Genomic DNA, 20,381 nt, shown 5'->3' on the forward strand with positions numbered 1-20,381 from the left:
TAATAGGAAACATATAATTTATTAAAGTGGTAATAACTTGTCAATGCAAGACAGCAATATTTGCCGTTCTTAATCAGCTTTAAAGCATATGCAGTTTAATTGAAAAATGTTTACATTTTGAGTGATATCCATGAATACTGACCATTGTTTGTCTTTTTATAAAGTCAGTTACTGGTACTGTAAACAATTTTGGTAGCTAACCAATTTAAGAATTAGAGTGTTAAAACTTGGTATTTTAGAAATGTGGATGTTTGTAAGATTCAACAAGTCTGTAGATGACCATAGTATAGTATGCTTTTAACTGCATTCTAAGGCTAGAGTGGTTTAGTTTTTATTCCCCATCATTTGAAGAAACCACAGAACTATTAAAATGTGTCTGCCTGCCACACTGAGTACACAATATGTATCTCTGCTTCTAATTAAGCTGTAGTCATAAGGATGTTAAGCTGTAGTTGTTCAGTCAGACTAAACAGAGATAAGCAGTTGCATTGGTCAAGACTTCGGGACACAATGACTGCTTCTAATGGAAGTTGAATGGTCAAACTTGGTGTAGATGATTATTACATGTGTCTGATGAAGGTCGACTAAGAAGACAGAAATGTTTTGATTAGAAACTAATCTTATCAACAATGCCTCTGTTCTTCTTGGTGAATTCATTATAACAAATTTCAGCTAGCTGGCTCGTATTACCACAACAATTTCAGCCAATGAAAAGCTTTCTCGTTGTCAGGTCAGTCATATATTACCGAACAGCAAAGGAAATAACGTTACAAAGATTTGAATATGAAACATTAATATACATTAAAAATGTGCTGATCCATGTATTCGGCATGTACAAATCGCCATTCTTATATAGTAATATTATCACAAATAGCATATTACGGACGTATGTAGGCCTATATATATTGATATGTTGGTTTTTTTTCCCGCATATTATTCAAGTGTGTAATTTTAACATAACTTAATTTCCAACACGACTTGCTTAACCAGACTGATATTTTAATCTTGACGAAATAGCTATAATAAGCCACTTCATGTGTCGAAAATGCCTTGACACTCGCTGAAAGTAAAAAAAGTTATTTTGCTCATGAACTTATTTACACAGTCTATTTTTGTGAAATTTTTATTTGGATAATGAATCGCGATACGACCAGTGATTGTATTGTGCATCGTGTATTTTTAAAACATCGCGGTTCATCGATTTATCGATGAATCGTTGCAGCCCTACTTATTTGTATTAGTAAATATCTCGTCAGAGTTCAGTGATGAACATTTTCTGCTCTGCCTAAGCAGAGAAAAATAATTTGATTGGCCTAGACTTAAGAACACTTTGACTTAGTTTGATGATGGACATTTTCTGCTTAAGTTATGCAGAATTAATAAACAGTTTGATTGCTACATGTACTGGTAGATGCACATAAAAAGAAAAAATTGCAAACAACTGGTGTCATCTATTTGTGTGTGTGTGTGTGTGTGTTGGGGGGGGGGGGTGACTGTTTGTTAACAATATTGCTACTTTTAAAAGAAAATTTTAAAGATGGTTTTGATGCATAAGACCATGTTCAGAAATGAGAAATAAATATTAACACAATATTCAGTAATTAATATGTTTATTCTCATTATTAGGATTTGGAACAATATGCTGGACAATACATTGGATTGGCCAGAATACACAGATTATTATTTATAGCCGATCATTGTCCTACTCTGAAGATTGAAGCTCTTAGAATGGCATTAGCATATTCCATGACCACATTTAATGCTAATTTGTACCAGGTTATCCAGAGAAAGACACATGAAGCAGTTTCAGCGTAAGTTTCCCATGGTTGATTATATTAAAAGATTTTATTGACATGTGTAAAAACATTTAAATTTGATTATGACAATTGAAATATTTTTCATTATTTTGTGTTAATAAATGTTCAAACCTGCTAATTTGGCGAATGACAGATTTTCAGTCCAGTATGTCCCGAATTGACAGAATTGCAATCGTGTGACACATAGTACAGTTCTGTCAGTCCAGATATTTTCTTATGCAGTCAGCACATGTGTTGTAGTTTGATATCTCCATTTTCACTTGATAGTCACTGCTTTAGGGATTAAAAGAATTCAGTTCCAGTACTGTCAATCAAGTGTATCCCATCAGCTACTTGTTAACTACTTTTGGTTCTTAATTAGCTGTATTTATCAAGTTCAGACACTAAGCACATTATACGGATAGTTTGAAATAATAAATGTTAAAACTTGGATGTCTTAACTCATTTCATTCACTGAACTAATAACAATTATTATTTGCATAGGTCTTCAAGTTTACCAGATGCTGTAGCTGGAGCCATTCATAATGCTCCAACTTTAGACACTCAATGGATTGAAACTACTGCTAAAAAGGCTGCTCTGAAGTTAGAGAAACTAGATACAGATTTAAAGAATTATAAAAGTAACTCAATCAAAGAAAGCATAAGGTAAGTAACGTAAATCAATCTGTTTATATGCATACCATATTGTATGGGGTAAAATTTGATCTTTTTTGGACCTTCGTATATAAGATGAAATTGAGTATAAGTTGAATCATTGCCAACTCCTCGCATCGCTGTCATGTTGTTGGCATTATTGTGCACATAATAAATGTTTGCTTACATTTATTTTATGTTACAGTTAAGACAATTTCTTAGTGTAAGGGTAATGAGTTTATTTTTGGCACTGTGATATTGTTTGACTGAATGATACATTGAATACACCAGCATGTATTTATTTACCTGATACTAGCGACCTGATATTAGTGATCTAATCTCAACTTTACAATATAGCAACCTTTTAAAGTCTTAATGCTAATCCAATTACTGGCATCTTTTTCATAGCTCATACTACTCTTTAAACTAATACATGCATTTAATATCTTTGCCCTGGAAATGATATATATATATATATATATATATAGTAATGGAAAATTGTGAGTTATGATATTTGGTTATTATTTTGTAGACGCGGACATGATGATTTAGGAGACCATTATTTGGATTGTGGTGATCTTAGTAATGCATTAAAGTGTTATTCAAGAGCTAGAGACTATTGTACTAACCCAAAACATGTAGTAAATATGTGTTTAAATGTTATAAAGGTAGGTGGCAATACTTGTGTGTTTTTGTGGAAGAGTTCAAATTTTGTGAAACTCGGATGAAACTGCCCAACACAAAATAGCCACTCCTTGTACGCAAATAGTGTAAAAGTATGTAATAATAAAGCTGTGGTACCTCTAGAGGTCACAATTTTTGTCTGATTTTGATGAAACTTGAAATATACTGTATGTTTATATCCCAAAGACTGGATTATGGCCCCTGATTGTTGTTTGCTTGTTCTCTGTCTATCTCTTGCAAAATGTGGGCGTATGTTGCATGGCAATGATGGCATCCACGTGTTTTTAAATGTTTATAATAATGACTTGTTTGTTTTATTCTCTATAAATGGATAAATAGATGATTAGTTTTAGTTGATTGTTATTATATAATGTATATTACAGGTTAGCGTATATCTACAAAATTGGTCCCATGTACAAAGTTATGTAAATAAAGCTGAAGCTACACCTGAAGCCAATGAGGTATATTATTATTTACTAATCATTAGTCTATGTAATGATATATTGAGATCTGATGAAAATGCACCACTGATTAGACTGTAAGCATTGTGCAGCTGTAATGTGGTTTTTGCAGTTGAAATTCAATGAAAATTAGACAGAAATGCTGCGGTCATGGCTAAATTTGTCTCGTAGCACATGAGGGTCCTCATTAACCCCTTTGGTGCTGAAAGGGTAGGACATTTTTCGATCATATATGTTATCGTTGTGATCTGATGTTACATTGAGAATTGCAAGATTCAAGTGTATCTCTTGGACAAAATTTACAATCATCCATTTATAGAATAGCTACGTTTTCATTGTGTCTCAGTATATTTATTGTTCGATACGTTGCTGTGTTTTGCTTTGTGGCAAATGGCCTTTTATCATGAATGACTGAATGTAATTTTTGCATATCTCAAACTAATTTGTTTATTGATACAAAAGTTGTCACTCAGTGTTTTCGAAATTTTACTCCCATAATAAAATCTTTATGATAATTAATTTATAAGAGAAAAATCCAATATTGTGTTATTTTTACCCTCCAATTGAAAACAAAGTCAACACGTAAGATGCTTTTAGATGTTGATTTTTTCATTAACAGCCTGGTAAAGATAGTGGGCAGACAGTACAGAGTAAATTAAAATGTGCAGCAGGGTTGGCGGAATTAGCAACAAAAAAATTTAAATCAGCAGCCAAGTATTTTCTTCAGTCTAGTTTTGATCACTGTGATTTTCCAGAGGTAGGTATTGCTTGAATATTGTTGACCATGTAGTCTATGTTCACCCAAGAATACCAGTAAGTTTTGGGTAATACACGAGCATGGAAATGGCACATTTTTCTGAAATATCATAATCAAATACGAAATATGGATGTTCAGCATTCGTTTTGAACATCCAGTTAGCTTGGAATTCAAATTCATAGACGTATTGTACCAAGCTTTCTTGCATTATTCAGACTCCTGATCTTAATTATTTGTAAATGGTTTATTGTATAACAATTAGGTTTTTTTTTCAGCTATACACAAATGAGACCAAATATACTCTCTTTTTCAGCTTATTTCACCTAGCAATATTACTATGTATGGTGCCCTTTGTGCTTTAGCAACATTTGATAGACAAGAATTACAGAAAAATGTTATAGCTAGCAGGTAAGATTAATAAAATATTGGTACTTTTTACAGTCCTTATCTACAATGTCAGATATTTGGATCCTTTGAGCTTGGTTTACTTTGTCAAATTTTCAATTTGCTTCACTGCTTTTTGTTGTCCATTGGTGAACATTTTTTCCTTTGAAACTTAATGTATTCTCTGCTGACTTTGACTCATTGACCCATAGACTTAATTAATTATCTACTCCTGTCTCTCCCTAAGCTAATTAACTAGACAATAGCTTATCTCCCTGGAGCTAATGAAAGGATTATCCATTAATCCAATATATTGCAGAGAACACAAAATAACACACAAACTATTATTCCAGTCAAAAAATGTTCACATATTCAAATGAAGATATATAATTAGCCATCAAAATGGTCCAACTTTTAAGCACTAATACAAAGTACCAACAAAGTTATTCTTTATTTAAAATCAACCATGTTTAGCACACGCACATTGTACAACAGGCCATAGCATGCAGCTGTAGGCATTCGTGTAATTGACGATCAAAATGTGCATGATTTACTACATACAATGAACAAATTAAAACTATTTTTATCCTCATTTAAATGTCCTAAAAATGTTGACAAAAATCACTTAATTTAACTTAGTTTGCTGAACATAGTCGGTATTGCGTCGACCACGGGCTGACATTTTGATTCTTTTTCGTAGCAAGTCGTATCTGGGTCATCTTCTCTGTTTAAAATAGCGGAAAAAACACTTTCCCGAACACTATTGAGATTAATATTCACATCTTAAATACCCTTTGATAAAAATCCTACAAATTCTGATTCGGAATCTCTTTCCATAGCAAAGAAATTATTAAAGAGTGAACGCCAAGATAATACAATTCAATGAAGAGTGGCTGCCGTTTTTGGTACACCGTATATAACAGATCTTCTTCTGTTTCAAATCTCAGAAAAATCACATTCCCCTTGACAATTGTCATTACTGAGATTAATATTCACATGTAAATATCCTTTGATGAAATTCCTTCAAATTCTGAATCTGAATCAATTTCCATAGTGAAGAAATTATTGGATGAACGAGCTTGAAAATATTAAACTTGTGTACAAAATGGCGTCCTATGACCGAATTTTCTCGAGAGTTCACGACCTTATAACCCCTAAACCATTGATGTGACGTATAGGTTTTATGATTTCAATCATTAGTTCAATATATACCCTTATTGGATAACTACTTTTGGAAAGCTGATAGTCTTTTTTATAACTTTATTGATCAATAAAACAGTACATAAAAAAGGCTGACAGCAGTCTTTGATGGGCAAATTGTCTCGAGAGTTTACAACCTTTATAACCCCATAACCTTTGATGTGACCTACAATTTTATGATTCCAGTAATTAGTTCAAACTATATTTATATTATTGGATAACTACTTTTGGGAAGCCAATTTGCCTTTTTTGATAACTTTCTTGATCAATAAAACTTTACACCAAAGAGGCCGACAACAATCTGGCGAACATAGGACCGAATGAGTTAACATATTAATTGTGATTTATTAACCCTTAGGTGTTTATTTTCCATTCCATAAATCTGTTGGTTATATGAACTAATGTGTATTTTATTTTTCAGTTCTTTCAAACAATTTCTAGAATTAGAACCTCAACTCAGAGATATTCTTCATAGATTCCATGAATCCAAATATGCTTCCTGTTTAAAATCGTTGGAAGAAATCAAAGTAGGTATATAATTTGACTATGATCTGTTTTGTTCAGTACAATTCAATGAAAGCACAGAATGTTTAATTGTCAAGATATTGCTATTTGACAAGTTACTTGGAAATGACACAAATCGGGCAAAACCGTAAATTGATCAAAATAATCCATCAGTACGAATTAATCTGCTACTGTCAAAATGCTCCCCAAAACAAGATGTGTTCTTCCTTACACACAGTACTTCAGTTTCTTTCTTTATATAAACAGATACAAGCAAAACATTTTTAGTCTGGGATTCTGACCTTTTAAATCAACATTTAATTACCTAAAAAGCAAAGCGGGGTGGGGGTGTGGTCAATGGTTTAACATGTGCACATTAGATCATGAGATCATTGAGTCAAATGGTGTGGTTTTGATTCCCTGCTTGTATGTGACAAGGAGTAAGGTCACCTGTCCAACCTTGGGGGTAGGGGGGGCATTGGGTCATGTGGTGTCCTCCCGCAGTTAATGAATTATACACATGTGATTTCTTAAAATAAAATTTAACCATATGTTAGTCCTGAAATGACCTAGTTTGTGTCGAATGGACCTAAAAAAAGGGGGTGCAACTTTTAATAAATATTTGAACAAAATGGATTTTAACCCTTGTGGTCCTTTTGTCCTAAAGTTAAATATACAAATTTGTTTAGGAAACACTATATTCGTTTAAAAAGGATGATAATTATATAAAATGTTTCGTTTTACAGGATAACTTATTATTAGATATGTACCTAGCACCACATATAAATATTTTATATGCACAGATTAGAAATAGAGCACTTTGTCAAGTAAGTGTCAATTTATTTATTTTCTAAAGACTTGTCAGTTGACGAACTTGCTTAGATGTTTATCTAATTTAAAAATTTAATGTAATTTGTTAAATCAATTAATGTACTATGTGTTTATAATAAGCCTCGATTTAGATACTGTAATACAAGCAATTAATTTGTGTTGAAATTTATGCCTTCAGAAGATGTATATTGAATTAATGTGACAAACTGTATCTGTTCTTGTGTCAAATGGAGGACTTATCCATTTTAACCAGTCCTTCACGTTTAAGGGGAGCTTTCACTCATGCTCCTCTCGACGCACGTCAGCTTTCCTTCGAAGGAGTCACTAAAGACTCCTGCAAATTAGCTAAATTGCTCTCCTAAATATTGAGATTAATAAACTACTTTCAGTTTTTGTTTACTTTTAAACTGCATATATTCAAGGTATCAGGAGCTTTTTATTGCTCCCGCACAATTTTATAAACATGAAGGACTGCTTATAAGTAAGACACTAAATAATGAGATTATTATGCTATAAATGTCATATTATAGTCGGTCATCTAATTAATATCTGTTTATTATTGTATATCTATGCAGAGTGTTTTGTTTGACAATATGACAGATTTAAGTTAGGAATGGACGATATTTGAAATGTTAATGTCTTTAACTTTAATGGCATAAACACGATGGAATAAGCTTGGGTTAGGTATTTGGGAAAGGTTTCATGATACATTGCAGGCCACGAAATTTCACGCGAACGATACCAATCGGTCACGTGCGGTCGCGCTAGCTCAAAAACACGCGGCCGATTTCCTGGTTACGCAAATTGAAATATCGGTTACGTTAACAAATTTCATTAACAGATTTATTCACATTTGATCAATTTTTATACAGGCTGACTTTCTGACACGGGTCTAAATTATTTGTATTATAGCACAAACTCCATTCATTCATTCTTGGCATTTCATTTCTCCATCTTACCGGTACTTTGACAGATCACGTATTTTGTCACCACGTAGGCTATTGACCAGTTGCAAGCACGTTGATTTAAAAATACCTCCCACCCCTAATTCTTTAAATGATTAGTTATGTCATAAATATTTGAAAGCGTACCTTTGGATTTTCGAACACAAAATGAGAAATGAGTTTGACTATTTAACATGTCGGCTATATTTCCAAAGAATTTACTACACGTTTTCCTTTCAGTTTTCACTATAGCCATGCTGTAGTACCAATGACCCGTATGTCGTCAACTTTGACCCCCTCCCCGGCATCGCTCGAGCGATAATGTAAACGATTTTACTGTCCTGTCTATTTTAATATTGGGGGGTTGGATGGCTGAATGGTTAGCGTGCTCGCGCTGTATCATAAAGGAGTAGGGTCGCCTGTCCAACCTCGTGGGTTTTCTCCGGGTCCTCCGGTTTCCTCCCACTGCTAAAGACCCCTACACGCAAGCGAATTATTGAAATAAAAATTAAACCATATGTTAGTCCTGAAATGACCTAGTTTGTGTCGAGTGGACATTAAACCCCATTTCTCTCTCTTTCTCTCTATTTTAATATTATTTCATGACATCAAACTATTCTGTTTCCTTTTGAGACTTTGTGTATAGAGTGCCGAGGTTTATAATAAATACTGTTTGTCAATCACTAGCTACCTATGAGTGAGGCTATCTCATGCTACGTGCTTGGATGAATAATTGCAAACGACAAGTGTAATATGAAGTACGCATGTAGTCTTCAGTGACCGAAAACAATGTGGTAGCTACCATTCCTGGTTTTTGAAGGTCAGATATGATATAAAAACGAAAATCCATTAGTAATTTTTGGAACTGATTCCCCTCATTATTAAAATATAGGGATTTAGTGAAGTGGAACATTTTTTTTCTAATGTTTTATTGTTTAAATGGGGACACCGTGGGATTAAAGTCATAAACACTTAACCTCAAAATATAATATTAAATATAAAAGAATAAAATTAGTTATGTTATTTCTTTAAAAAAATACATTCACTGCAAGTGGAAATGAATAATAGCACCATTTAAATCTGGATAAAACATGAAAACAGCGCAACCATTTTATGTAACCAATTGGTTACTCAATGGTCATCTGGCGTAACCAAAGAAAATGGTTACGCAAAGCATAAACCCGCAACCATTTTCCTGGTTACGCCAAAATTTGAAATTTCGTGGCCTGCATTGTAAGGTCAAGCTTAAATTATGTTTCAATAATATACAATAATCTTTCAGAGAATATAATTGGAGAAAGGTAGATAGGGTCAAATGATATATTGGATTATTGCAGTACTTTTAATCTTCAAAATATTATTGTCAATAATATTCACGTGAATTACTACATACTGATTTTATGATCAAGAACAAAAATGTATTCGGAGATTAAATACATACATGTATTTCTAGTATTTCAGTCCATATTTGTCGGCAGATATGCGAAAAATGGCATCTGCTTTTAATACAACATTACCTGCTCTAGAAGATGAACTAATGCAATTAATATTAGAGGGACAAATAAAAGCTCGTATTGACTCCCATAACAAGGTAAGTTCACCTGGAGTAATAGTAATAATACTACAGTGTTAATCAATAGGTGTCGGTAAAAACACCTCGCAATCAATTATAACACAAATCATCTTTACATGCTTCTGTTTTCCTTGCAGACAAATGGCCAATCATTCTGACCAGCTTTATACCCCCCTTGACCACCTAGACACCCCAGACAAGCTTCATGATACCCTGGAGTAAACATAATGAGAGAAATGACTAAAATACATCTTATAAAATCTGTTATCAAATATGTTTAGAATCAGATGAATTTATCTGAAATAGTTGGCACAGTAGATCTATTTACCACTAGATGAGGGTGAATGCAATGTCATATTACATGTCATTTCATTTTGTTTAGATTTTATATGCTAAAGATATAGATGAAAGAAGTACAACATTTGAGAAAGCTGTAGCAATGGGTAAAGAGTATCAACGAAGATCTAAGGTACAGTTATGGCAGATCTTGTTTTAGAATCTGTATAAAATCCTCATTATTTATATGCTTACAGTAGATTGATTATATAAACAGTACTTTAGAAAAGGAGCACTCAACTTTTCATGGGAAATAAAATCTAGATTTATTTACAGAACTCTTGCAAAAACGTGTGAAGGGATATCCACACAGAACATTAAAGATAGGTTGCCAGGTAGCCACAGCAGCTAAATTGTCCGGGCAGTCAACAAGACTTGTCGTATACTTTTTTTACTTTTGTCGGGAATGAAACATTTATAATACACTAAAATCTGATTTTAGAGTAACAACTCATTAAGTAATTATCAGAAAAGCATTAGAATTTGTTTGACTAATGCTTATGTTTTGTATACAAAACATTAAATATCATGGATTAAGCTGTTCAAATTATCAAAACCCATTGAAAATCAATATACCTTTTAGTTTCAAGACCTTAAACTCTGTGTATCAAGCCAAAGTCAATCGAAACGATTATATATAGGCGTAAACTCGGTGTATAAATATAAAATCAATCGGATGATAACTATGGTCATAAAGTATCCACAAAATTTTTCAAAGTGATCCAGTTTCATAACTCTGGCAGTAGTAATCGAAAATTGTTGAAAATCAGTAGGCTTCTTTGTCTCCTGACCTTATACACTGTGTATAAATTTAAAGTCAATCGGATATAAACTTCAGCCTCTAGAGTATCTACAAGATTTTTCAAAGTGATCAAGAGCCATAACCCGGGCAGTAATTATAGGAAATTGTTGAAAATCAATAGGATTCTTTGTCTCATGACCTTACTGTGTATAATTTAAAGTCAGTCGGATATTAACTTTAGCCTTGAGAGCGTTAACTCTGGCAGTTATTTTTGGAAATTAATAGGCTTCTCCATCTCATGACCTTAAACACTGTGTATAAATTTAAAGTCAATCGGATATTAACTTTAGCCTCAAGAACTTCCACAAGCAATTGTGGATGACGGACCAACAGACGGACAGGGGCGACGACAATATATGACCACATTTCACCTGAGCCTCTTGTGCAAGGAACCAAGTCAAACTGGATACCGAGTCAAACGGCGACATGGTTCCACATTCAGTTGGTTAGTACTGAATGATCTAGGTGAATTGACGTATAAATGCCTTGTTTATGTGCCTTGTTAATTACCTTTTGCCAATGAGAAATGATAAGATTATTTTATAATTAGTAAATCATGTTTATTTTATTGTCCCCCGCCTTTAGAAGAAAGCAGGGGACTATTAAAATGGGTTCGTCTGTCCGTCCATCTGTCCTTCACACTTTTCGGGACACAATAATTCATTCTAATTGAGTTCGAATATTCACACTTGGCGTAGCTGTCTATTAGGTGAATGCCTTGATGGAGTTCAAAGATGAGAATTTTCGGCTTAGGGTAAGCAGAGATAAGCAATTTGATTGGTTGATGCTTTGGGACACGATAACTTTAGTTCTGATTAAGTGAGAGTGATGAAACTTGGTGTATAGTTTCATTACATCAATACCTTGACTAAGTTCGAACATTTTCTGCACGGGGTAAGCAGAGCGATAAGCAGTTAGATTGGCCGAGACTTTGGAACACAATAACTCTCCTTCTAATTGAGCTAGAATGTTCAAACTTAGTGTAGGTGTTTATTAGGTCAATGCCTTGATGGAGTTCGAAGATGAGCATTTTCTGCTTAGGGTAAGGAAAGATAAGCAATTTGATTGGTTGATGCTTTGGGACATGATAACTTTAGTTCTAATTAAGTGAGAGTGAGGACATTTGGTGTATTGCTTTATTACATCAATACCTTGACTAAGTTTGATGATGAAAATATTCTGCTGAGGGTAAGCAGAGCGATAAGCAATTTGATTGGTGGAGACTTTGGAACACAATAACTCTCGTTCTAATTGAGGTAGAATGTTCAAACTTGGTGTAGGCGTTCATTAGGTGAATTCCTTGATGGAGTTCGATGATGAACATTGTCTGCTTACGGTAAGCAGAGATAAGCAATTTGAATATTTGATTGGTTGATGCTTTGGGACACGATAACTTTGGTTATAATGAAGTGAGAGCGATGAAACTCGGAATATAGATTCATTATATCATTACCTTGACTAAGTTCGATGGTGAGAATTTTCTGCTTAGGCTAAGGAGCGATAAGCAATTTGATTGGTCAAGACTTTGGAACATAACAACTCTGCTTTTAATTGAGGTATAATGGTTAAACTTGATGTAGATGTTCATTAGGTGAATGTCTTGACTGAGTTCAATGATTAACATTTCGAGCTGAAGCTAAGCAGAACTAATCAATTTTATTGGTCGATGCTTTGGGACAAGATAATCTTGATTTCTATCTGGTAGAGAGGGATGAAACTTAGTGTACAGTTTGATTGCTCGATACTTTTGAAAAAAATAAGTGTGTGATTAATGAATATGTGTCATCTATTTATTTTGGGATTTCGGCAGGGGACATAAGTCTCACTGTTGGCTTGTTTGATTATAGGCACTAATATTGAGATCAGCTGTAATAAAAAATCAGATACATGTTAAGGTTTGTATAATTCCACTTTTTATTGTTTAATGTTTTAACTTCCGTCCATATATGTTTTATCTTGGCATATTCTTGCTGCCAACCCTAGTTGGTGGGGGTATTTTTGTTTTCTGACAACACATATAGTATATGGAATGCCAAGTTTCACTACTCTGTGGGTGTCGGGGTAGTTAAGCTGTATGTTTGAATTATGGCATGGGCTGAGAAGAACTTCAGGATTTTTCAAACGCTGTCATCACTTATCAGGGATGATGGCTGACAAGGAAAGTACCAAGGTCCACCCATATACATATTGGTGTGTATGTAAAACAACCCTTCACATAAACATGGAACTAAAAATGATTATATTTTTGTCTCAAAATGACCAGAGTATTGTTGAGACATTAAACCTCATGCAATTCACTGAATCTAAATCTAAATAAGCTTTAGGAAAATACCTATCATTGTAAATTGACTATTTCTCATTGTAAGAGAGGTAGTGAGCATAGAACCGACTCCTACAAATCATCAAGTCACTATATCCATGGGCGAAAGTGGGGGGGGGGGATAAGGCCATATAAAAAAAAAAATTCTTTCTCAAATAAAGAGTCACATTAATTACTGTGCATCCATTTTTTCCCTTGGTTACAGGAAATACCTCGATAAAACATATCTGATTGAAACCAGAAATGTACCATAGGCTCAGTTATCACTACACAACACTGATAAATGTTATTGACTACCATAGAGCATGATGAGATAAATGTGATATTTATAAAAAGTCATTTAGCCAAGTGGTGATCCTTTGACAAAATAAAAACAACAAGAAAGTAAAAACTACCTCCCCACATTAGATTATTGAAAGGATTGACTGAGAACAGCAGTATTTTATTTGAATGGCCTGATGTGCTATAAGATCTATGTTTAAGAGAGTTTAATATGTTTTAGAGTCCACCACGTGATGGAGGTCAGGGAGGTGAGATGTCTATAGCACCAGGTACAGCCAGCTCAGCTAGGAACTGAAATAACTGTAGAAAGAAAAGGTTCAAGATTCATATCTTAGGGGTTGTCTGTGATATAATATGGCATCCAGAAGTGCTTACTGACTTGATTCAAAGGACGTTGAAATATAAACGCCAAACTATAGACAAGTATTTTACATGAATTCTGGATAGTGAAGTGAAACGATGTCATTGCCACCATTCAGAGTCGTTTTGCATCTGATTGTTGCTTGTAATCCGTGTGATTTTAAACTCAATTGTTATTTAAAATTTGTAGATAAAAGATATATATATTATATATTTGTAATGGAAAACTAGGATATAGTGACAACTAAGTTGTTTGAAAAGTTTCTTTATTAAATTGAAGTAACGTTGATGGATCAAATGTAGAAATTATAAACACATTTGAAGTACAATATTGAATTTGATAATAGATCTCATGACTCTGTAATTTGTTAATATTATGTTTGATCAATAATTTAATAACAAATATCATTCTCTCTTATAACAAATGTATAAAAAAAATTCTACATAATAATCTGAGGATTCCTGTGGCAGAAGTAAATCATGTATTTCCTGCATTATATATATATGTAAAATTAGAAACAAACAAAAAACTAAATCACACAGAATGGCAGTCTAAACAATTACTGTATTATTCAATCTACCTGTGGAACTTATAAACATTTTACATTTATAACATTCATAAACCCTGTTGTTCCGTGGTCACAAATTTGTTGAAGATCTAGAGGCTAAAGTTATCCAGTTAACTTGAAATTTCAAGGTAGTGTTTCTGTTCATGAGATAATGAAGTTTTTAGATTTTCTCCTAATTGTGAAAAGTAGTTATTAAATATTGTAAAATCTTGTAGAAGCTCTATAGGTTAAAGTTAGGCGTCGGGAAGAAGCATGTAGAATTATATTGATGTCTGTTTTGGCCACTTACAGACTGCTGGGACGTACTGTGTTTTCTTGCCTCACAACTTATCATAAAGTGTCAGTAATGAAATATCAGTAACACTAAATTACAGGTTTTATTTTTACCTCTTTAACAAATAAAATAAAACCCAAGATTTATTCAACTGACAACTAGATATGCAGGATGACTTCAAGAATAGTATGAATGTACTTTATCCAACTATCAAGTGTAAAGATATCAAAGTTTCAGAATAGATTCAGGAGCAGTAGAACATCAGTACCAAGGGCATACTCTTTTTGTTGTCCCCCACCTTTCGAAGAAAGCAGGGGATTATTAAAATGGGTTTGTCTATCCGTCACACTTTTTGGGACACAATAACTCTTTCCAATTGAGCTAGAATGTTCAAACTTGGTGTAGGGGTTTATTAGGTCAGTGCATTGATGGAGTTCGAAGATGAGAACTTTCTGCTTAGGGTAAGCAGAGATAAGCAATTTGATTGGTTGATGCTTTGGACACGATACTTTAGTTCTAATTAAGTGAGAGTGATGAAACTGGGCGTATAGTTTCATTACATCAATACCTTGACTAAGTTCAATAATGAGCCTTTTCTGCTCAGTGTAAGCAGAGCGATAAGCAATTTGATTGGCCACGACTTTGTAATTCAATATCTCTCCTAATTGAGCTAGAATGTTCAAACTTGGTGTAGGTGTTTATTAAGTGAATGCCTTGATGGAGTTCGAAGATGAGCATTTTAGTTCTAATTAAGTGAGAGTGAGGACACTTGGTGTATAGTTTTATCACTTCAATAACTTGACTAAGTTCATAATAAGCATTTTCTGCTTAGGGTAAGCAGAGTGATAAGCAATTTGTTTGGTCGAGACTTTGAAACATGATAATTCTCCTTCTTATTGAGGTAGAATTTTCAAACTTGGTGTAGGCGTTTATTAGGTGAATATCTTAATGGAGTTCGATGATAAACATTGTCTGCTTACGGTAAGCAGAGATAAGCAATCTGATTGGTTTTAATTAAATGAGAGTGATGAAACTCTGAGTATAGATTCATTATATCATTACCTTGACTAAGTTTGATGATGAGAATTTTCTGCTTAGGCTAAGGATTGATAAGCATTTTGATTGGTCAAGACTTTGGAACATAACAACTCTGCTTTTAATTGAGGTAGAATGTTTAAACTTGATGTAGATGTTCATTAGGTGAATGTCTTGACTGAGTTCAATGATTAACATTTGAGCTAAAGCTAAGCAGAGCTAAGCAATTTCATTGGTCGATGCTTTGGGACAAGATAACTTTGATTCTATCTGATGAAACTTGGTGTATAGGTGATAATCTGTTTGATTGCTTGATACTTTTGAAAAAAATAAATGTGCGATAAATGTGTCATCTATTTATTTTGAGATTTAGGTGGGGGACATCAGCCTCACTGTTGGCTTGTTGGTTAAAGATGGACTGAAATGACAAATACACACTTCTCATGAATAAGATCCATCAATTTTGATTTCGTCCTGAAAAAGCTCAGATTTGTGTTATTCACCAAAACAAAACAAAAGTTGAGATAAATTTGAGAATGTTTTTATGGTGCATATTTTAAATAAGATCTAATTTGTATGCAAAGTCAAATTAGTTTTGGTGTTAAATTAAAAAAAAAAAAAACTTGTGTATCATTTACATTGCCTCATTTTAGAGTAAATGTTGTAGTTTCACATGTTATAATTTTTTAAATGTCAAGCTTAGATTATATCGTCACAACTTAAAAAGTCACATCTTACAGAAGTTATGTAATTGTATTTTAAATGAGATATGACATAATGAATTCTTTCTCTTGTTCACTTTTCAGTCCAAAGAATTTTTACTTCAAAGCCAATATTTTTCATTTCTATGTTAAATGTATATGTGAAACATTGTATATATTAACCCGAACAAAATGATTCTAGCTTTTCTAACTGTTTCAGCAGAAAAGTATGGTTTGTAATTCCTTGTTGATATAAAATAATTACAATACTTTAATTATGCCATTCTTATGTATTGGTTGTCTACAGGGTTGTTGAATTTAGGGGCATAGTTTGTGTCGAGTGGAGGGGGATCACGTGGCTAAGTGGGTAAGACGCTGGCTCGCTAGCCTGGAGATGGGTGTTCGATCCCTGCATTGGCCGAGAAAGTTCATTCATTTCCCCTTGTCAATGATGCAGAATGGAGGGCCTGACAAGGACAGCTGTCTAGTCATTCGGATGGGACGAAAAACTGAGGTCCCGTGTACACATTGGCGTGCACGTTAAAGATCCGTTGGGATTCGATATAAGAGTAGGCTGTAGCGTCGCTGCCCAGGCAAAATTTCCCTCATATCCCACTGTATGGCGTATGCCCGTCTTCATTAGCCCAGCTTAGGAGCAGAACAGTAGGACGTTAAACCCCATTCCATTTCATTTCATTTTTGTGTCGAGTGGAGTTAAACCCCCGTCTCTCTTTCTCTCTGTAACCTCACTGCCACCCCCCCCCCCCCCAAACTTTAAAGGGGAATTATTGGAAATTAAATAAAAAGTTGACAGTTCTTGCTATAATAGTCAAAAAATAGATAACATAAATAGAATATGCTGCAAATTTAAGTCAAATTGCTCAACTCTGAACCAAGATATTGGCTTTTGAATTATAGGCTAGTCTTCGATCATCATCATTACTAAAGTTGATACAATAAAAACAAAGTCTCCTTGTCTCTATGTGTGGGTCGCTTAAAGGGTGCAATTCTTAATGGATTGTCTTGAATCTTTGGATACTTATTCCTTATACCCTAAGGATGATCCCTACTGTTTCTGGTGCATGCCCGACCCTCAGGGTCAGAGCCACGCCCAATTTTTTGTATTTGTGGATTATCTTGAAACTTTGCGTACTAATTCCTTATACCCTAAGGATCATCCCTATTGTTTGTGGTGTATGCCCAACCCCCAGGGACAGAGCCAAACCCATTTTTTGTATTTGTCATCTACAGGATGCATTTCTTCATGGATCATCTTGAAAATTTTTCATACTTATTCCTTATACTTTAAGGATGACCTCTATTTTTTCTCGGTGCATGCCTGACCCCCCTGAGACAGCCATGCCCAATTTGTGTATCTGTGTGTCGCCTACTTTTGAAAGTTTGCAAACCTATTCTCTATACCCTAAGGTAGATTCCTATTGCTTTTGTTGAATGCCACACCCATTTTTATACAACATTCATAATTTTGAGGTATTATGCTGTCGCCCCTCTGTGGGTCACCTACAGGGCGCAATTCTTAATGAATTTATACATTATACCCTAAGGATGATCCCTATTGTTTTTGGTGGATGCCCAACCCCCAGGGGCAGAGCCACGCCCATTTTTTTGTATTTGGTTGTCATCTAAAATCATCTTGAAACCTTGCATACTTATTCCTTATACCCCAAGGTTCACCCCTATAGTTTTTTGGTGCATCTGAAACCCCAATGGGGCAGTGCCATTCCTATTTTTTCTTTGTGTGTCGTCTGCAGGACGTAATTCTTAATGAATCGTCATGAAAACTTTTCATACTTATTCCTTATACCCTAAGGATGACCTCTTTTATTTTGGTGCATGCTCAATCCCCTGGGGCACAGCCACACTCAATTTTTGTGTGTCGCCTACAGGCCGCAATTCTTAACACATTATGTTTGAAACTTTACATATCTATTCCTTATACCCTAAGGATGATCCCTATTGTGTTTGCTGAATGCCCGAGACCCAGGGGCTGAGTCACACCCAGTTTTTCTTTGTGTGTCTGTGTTTTGCCTACAGGCCACAATTCTTAATGGATAATCTTGGAACTTGGTATATTTATTCCTTATAGCCTAAGGACGACAACTATAGATTTTGGTGCTTGTCCCATATCCTAGGGGCAGAGCCACACCGACTTTTTGTTTTTATCGTATACTGGCCACAATTCTGAATGGATCATCTTCAAATTTGGCATATATATTCCTTATAGCCTAAGGGGGGCCACGCCCAATTTTTATGTTTAGTGTCTGACACCCACAATTCTGAATGGATTATCTTGGAACTTGGTATACTTATTCCTTATACCACAAGGATGGCGACAATTGATTTTGGTTCCTGATCCAACCCACAGGGGTGTGGTACCATACCCACTTTTTTTGTTAATTTTTTGTCTGTAAATACTCTACAGGCTGCAATTATTAACAAATTTTGTTCAAATTCGGCATATCAATCATTTCAATAACAGGGTTGTACATATTTATTTTGTTACACATATATCCAATGATTCCAATCCCCAGAGGCAGAGCCAAGTCCAATTTTTGTGTTTAACATCCACGGGCTGCAATTCTGAATGGATCCTCTTGGAACTTTGCATATTTATTACTTATACCGGTACCACAAAATCGGCAACTATTTATTTTGGTGCATGCCCCGACCCTCTGGGGTGGTGTCACACCCACTTTTTGATAATATTTAGTCTGTAAATTTGCAAAACAGACCCAAGGTCTAGCCTTCTTTGCATTTTGTCCTATAGTCATTACAGCCATTTCATATTAAAAAGTACCATATCAATCAAAGCAGGAATGTGGACGTATATTGCAGCTCTAGTGGTATATTGATTTTGGTGCATGTCCCGACCCCCAGGGGCAGAGCCACACCCAATTTTTATGTTTATCATATACAGGCCGCAATTTTGAATGGATCATCTTCAAATTTGGCATATATATATTCCTTATAGCCTAATTACGGTAACTATTGATTTTGGTGCATTCCCCGACACCCAGGGGCAGAGCCGCAGCGATATTTTTTGTTTAGCATCTGAAGGCCACAATTCTGAATGGATTATCTTTCAGCTTGGTATACTTATTCCTTATACCCTCAGGACGGCCGGCAACTTGATTTTGATGCATGATCCGCCCCGCTTGTGCGGTGCCACACCCACTTTTTGTTAATATTTTGTCTGTAAATATCTACAGGTTGCAAGATTTGGATCCAATTCAGCATGATCCATCATAGATAGGGTTGTACCTACTTATATTGTTCCATATCCAACCCCCATGGGCTAAGCCATGCCCAAATTTTGTGTTGATCGTCTACAGGCTGCAATTCTAAATGTATCATCTTGGAACTTTGCATATTTATACTGTAAAGACAACAATTTTTATTTTGGTGCATGCCCCCACCCCCAGGAATGTGGATGCATATTGCAGCGGTACCTACGATCTCCTTCACAAAATGTATTGCAATCCGCTAAATATCGCAGACTAGCGATGGCTTCGAGAGTTGTTTATGGTCTGGATAAGTTAATTAATGGCTAATTAATAATTTAGATAACATTTCAGGCCTAAAGAAAGACCTGCAATAGGCAGATTTAGCTCTTTCATAATGTATGTTTAAGTATTCGACTTGGGATGGCACTCAGGGTTACAGATATGCTTAAAATGGGTTAGCTGTTTCACTGAAATAGGGCCTGCTCATCAAGGGTGGATTCTTAACCTTGAGTGTATGTGGTCATTTGCAGTTTTTGGACAATATCTAATTTTCATGGCTTAATTCATGCTAAAATGTACTCAAATTGATTATTTAACTATCTGATAGATAATCACCGAGCTTGGATTCTGTCAGATTTATAAAAGGGCTATAAGGTTGCGCTGGCTGTT

General features: G+C 34.6%; 1 protein-coding gene across 3 annotated transcripts in view; it reads left to right on the forward strand.

Annotated features, from left to right (window-relative positions):
- LOC126810873 (COP9 signalosome complex subunit 1) overlaps window positions 1-16,742 on the forward strand; it is a 252,236-nt gene extending 235,494 nt beyond the window's left edge. For 2 of the 3 annotated variants that reach the window (XM_056099180.1, XM_050536196.2), the window contains 12 exons: window positions 1,627-1,811; window positions 2,301-2,462; window positions 2,983-3,118; window positions 3,518-3,595; window positions 4,215-4,352; window positions 4,666-4,760; window positions 6,358-6,463; window positions 7,187-7,267; window positions 9,669-9,806; window positions 10,171-10,257; window positions 12,774-12,821; window positions 13,749-16,742. In XM_056099180.1, the coding sequence (XP_055955155.1) occupies window positions 1,627-1,811; window positions 2,301-2,462; window positions 2,983-3,118; window positions 3,518-3,595; window positions 4,215-4,352; window positions 4,666-4,760; window positions 6,358-6,463; window positions 7,187-7,267; window positions 9,669-9,806; window positions 10,171-10,257; window positions 12,774-12,821; window positions 13,749-13,823 (1,329 nt within the window). In that variant the 3' untranslated portion in view covers window positions 13,824-16,742. The other variant, XM_050536197.2, reaches the window with a different exon arrangement.
- Window positions 16,743-20,381: the final 3,639 nt, after the last annotated feature.

The sequence above is a fragment of the Patella vulgata genome, chromosome 2 (assembly GCF_932274485.2).
Source record: "Patella vulgata chromosome 2, xgPatVulg1.2, whole genome shotgun sequence".
NCBI classification, from domain to species: domain Eukaryota; kingdom Metazoa; phylum Mollusca; class Gastropoda; family Patellidae; genus Patella; species Patella vulgata.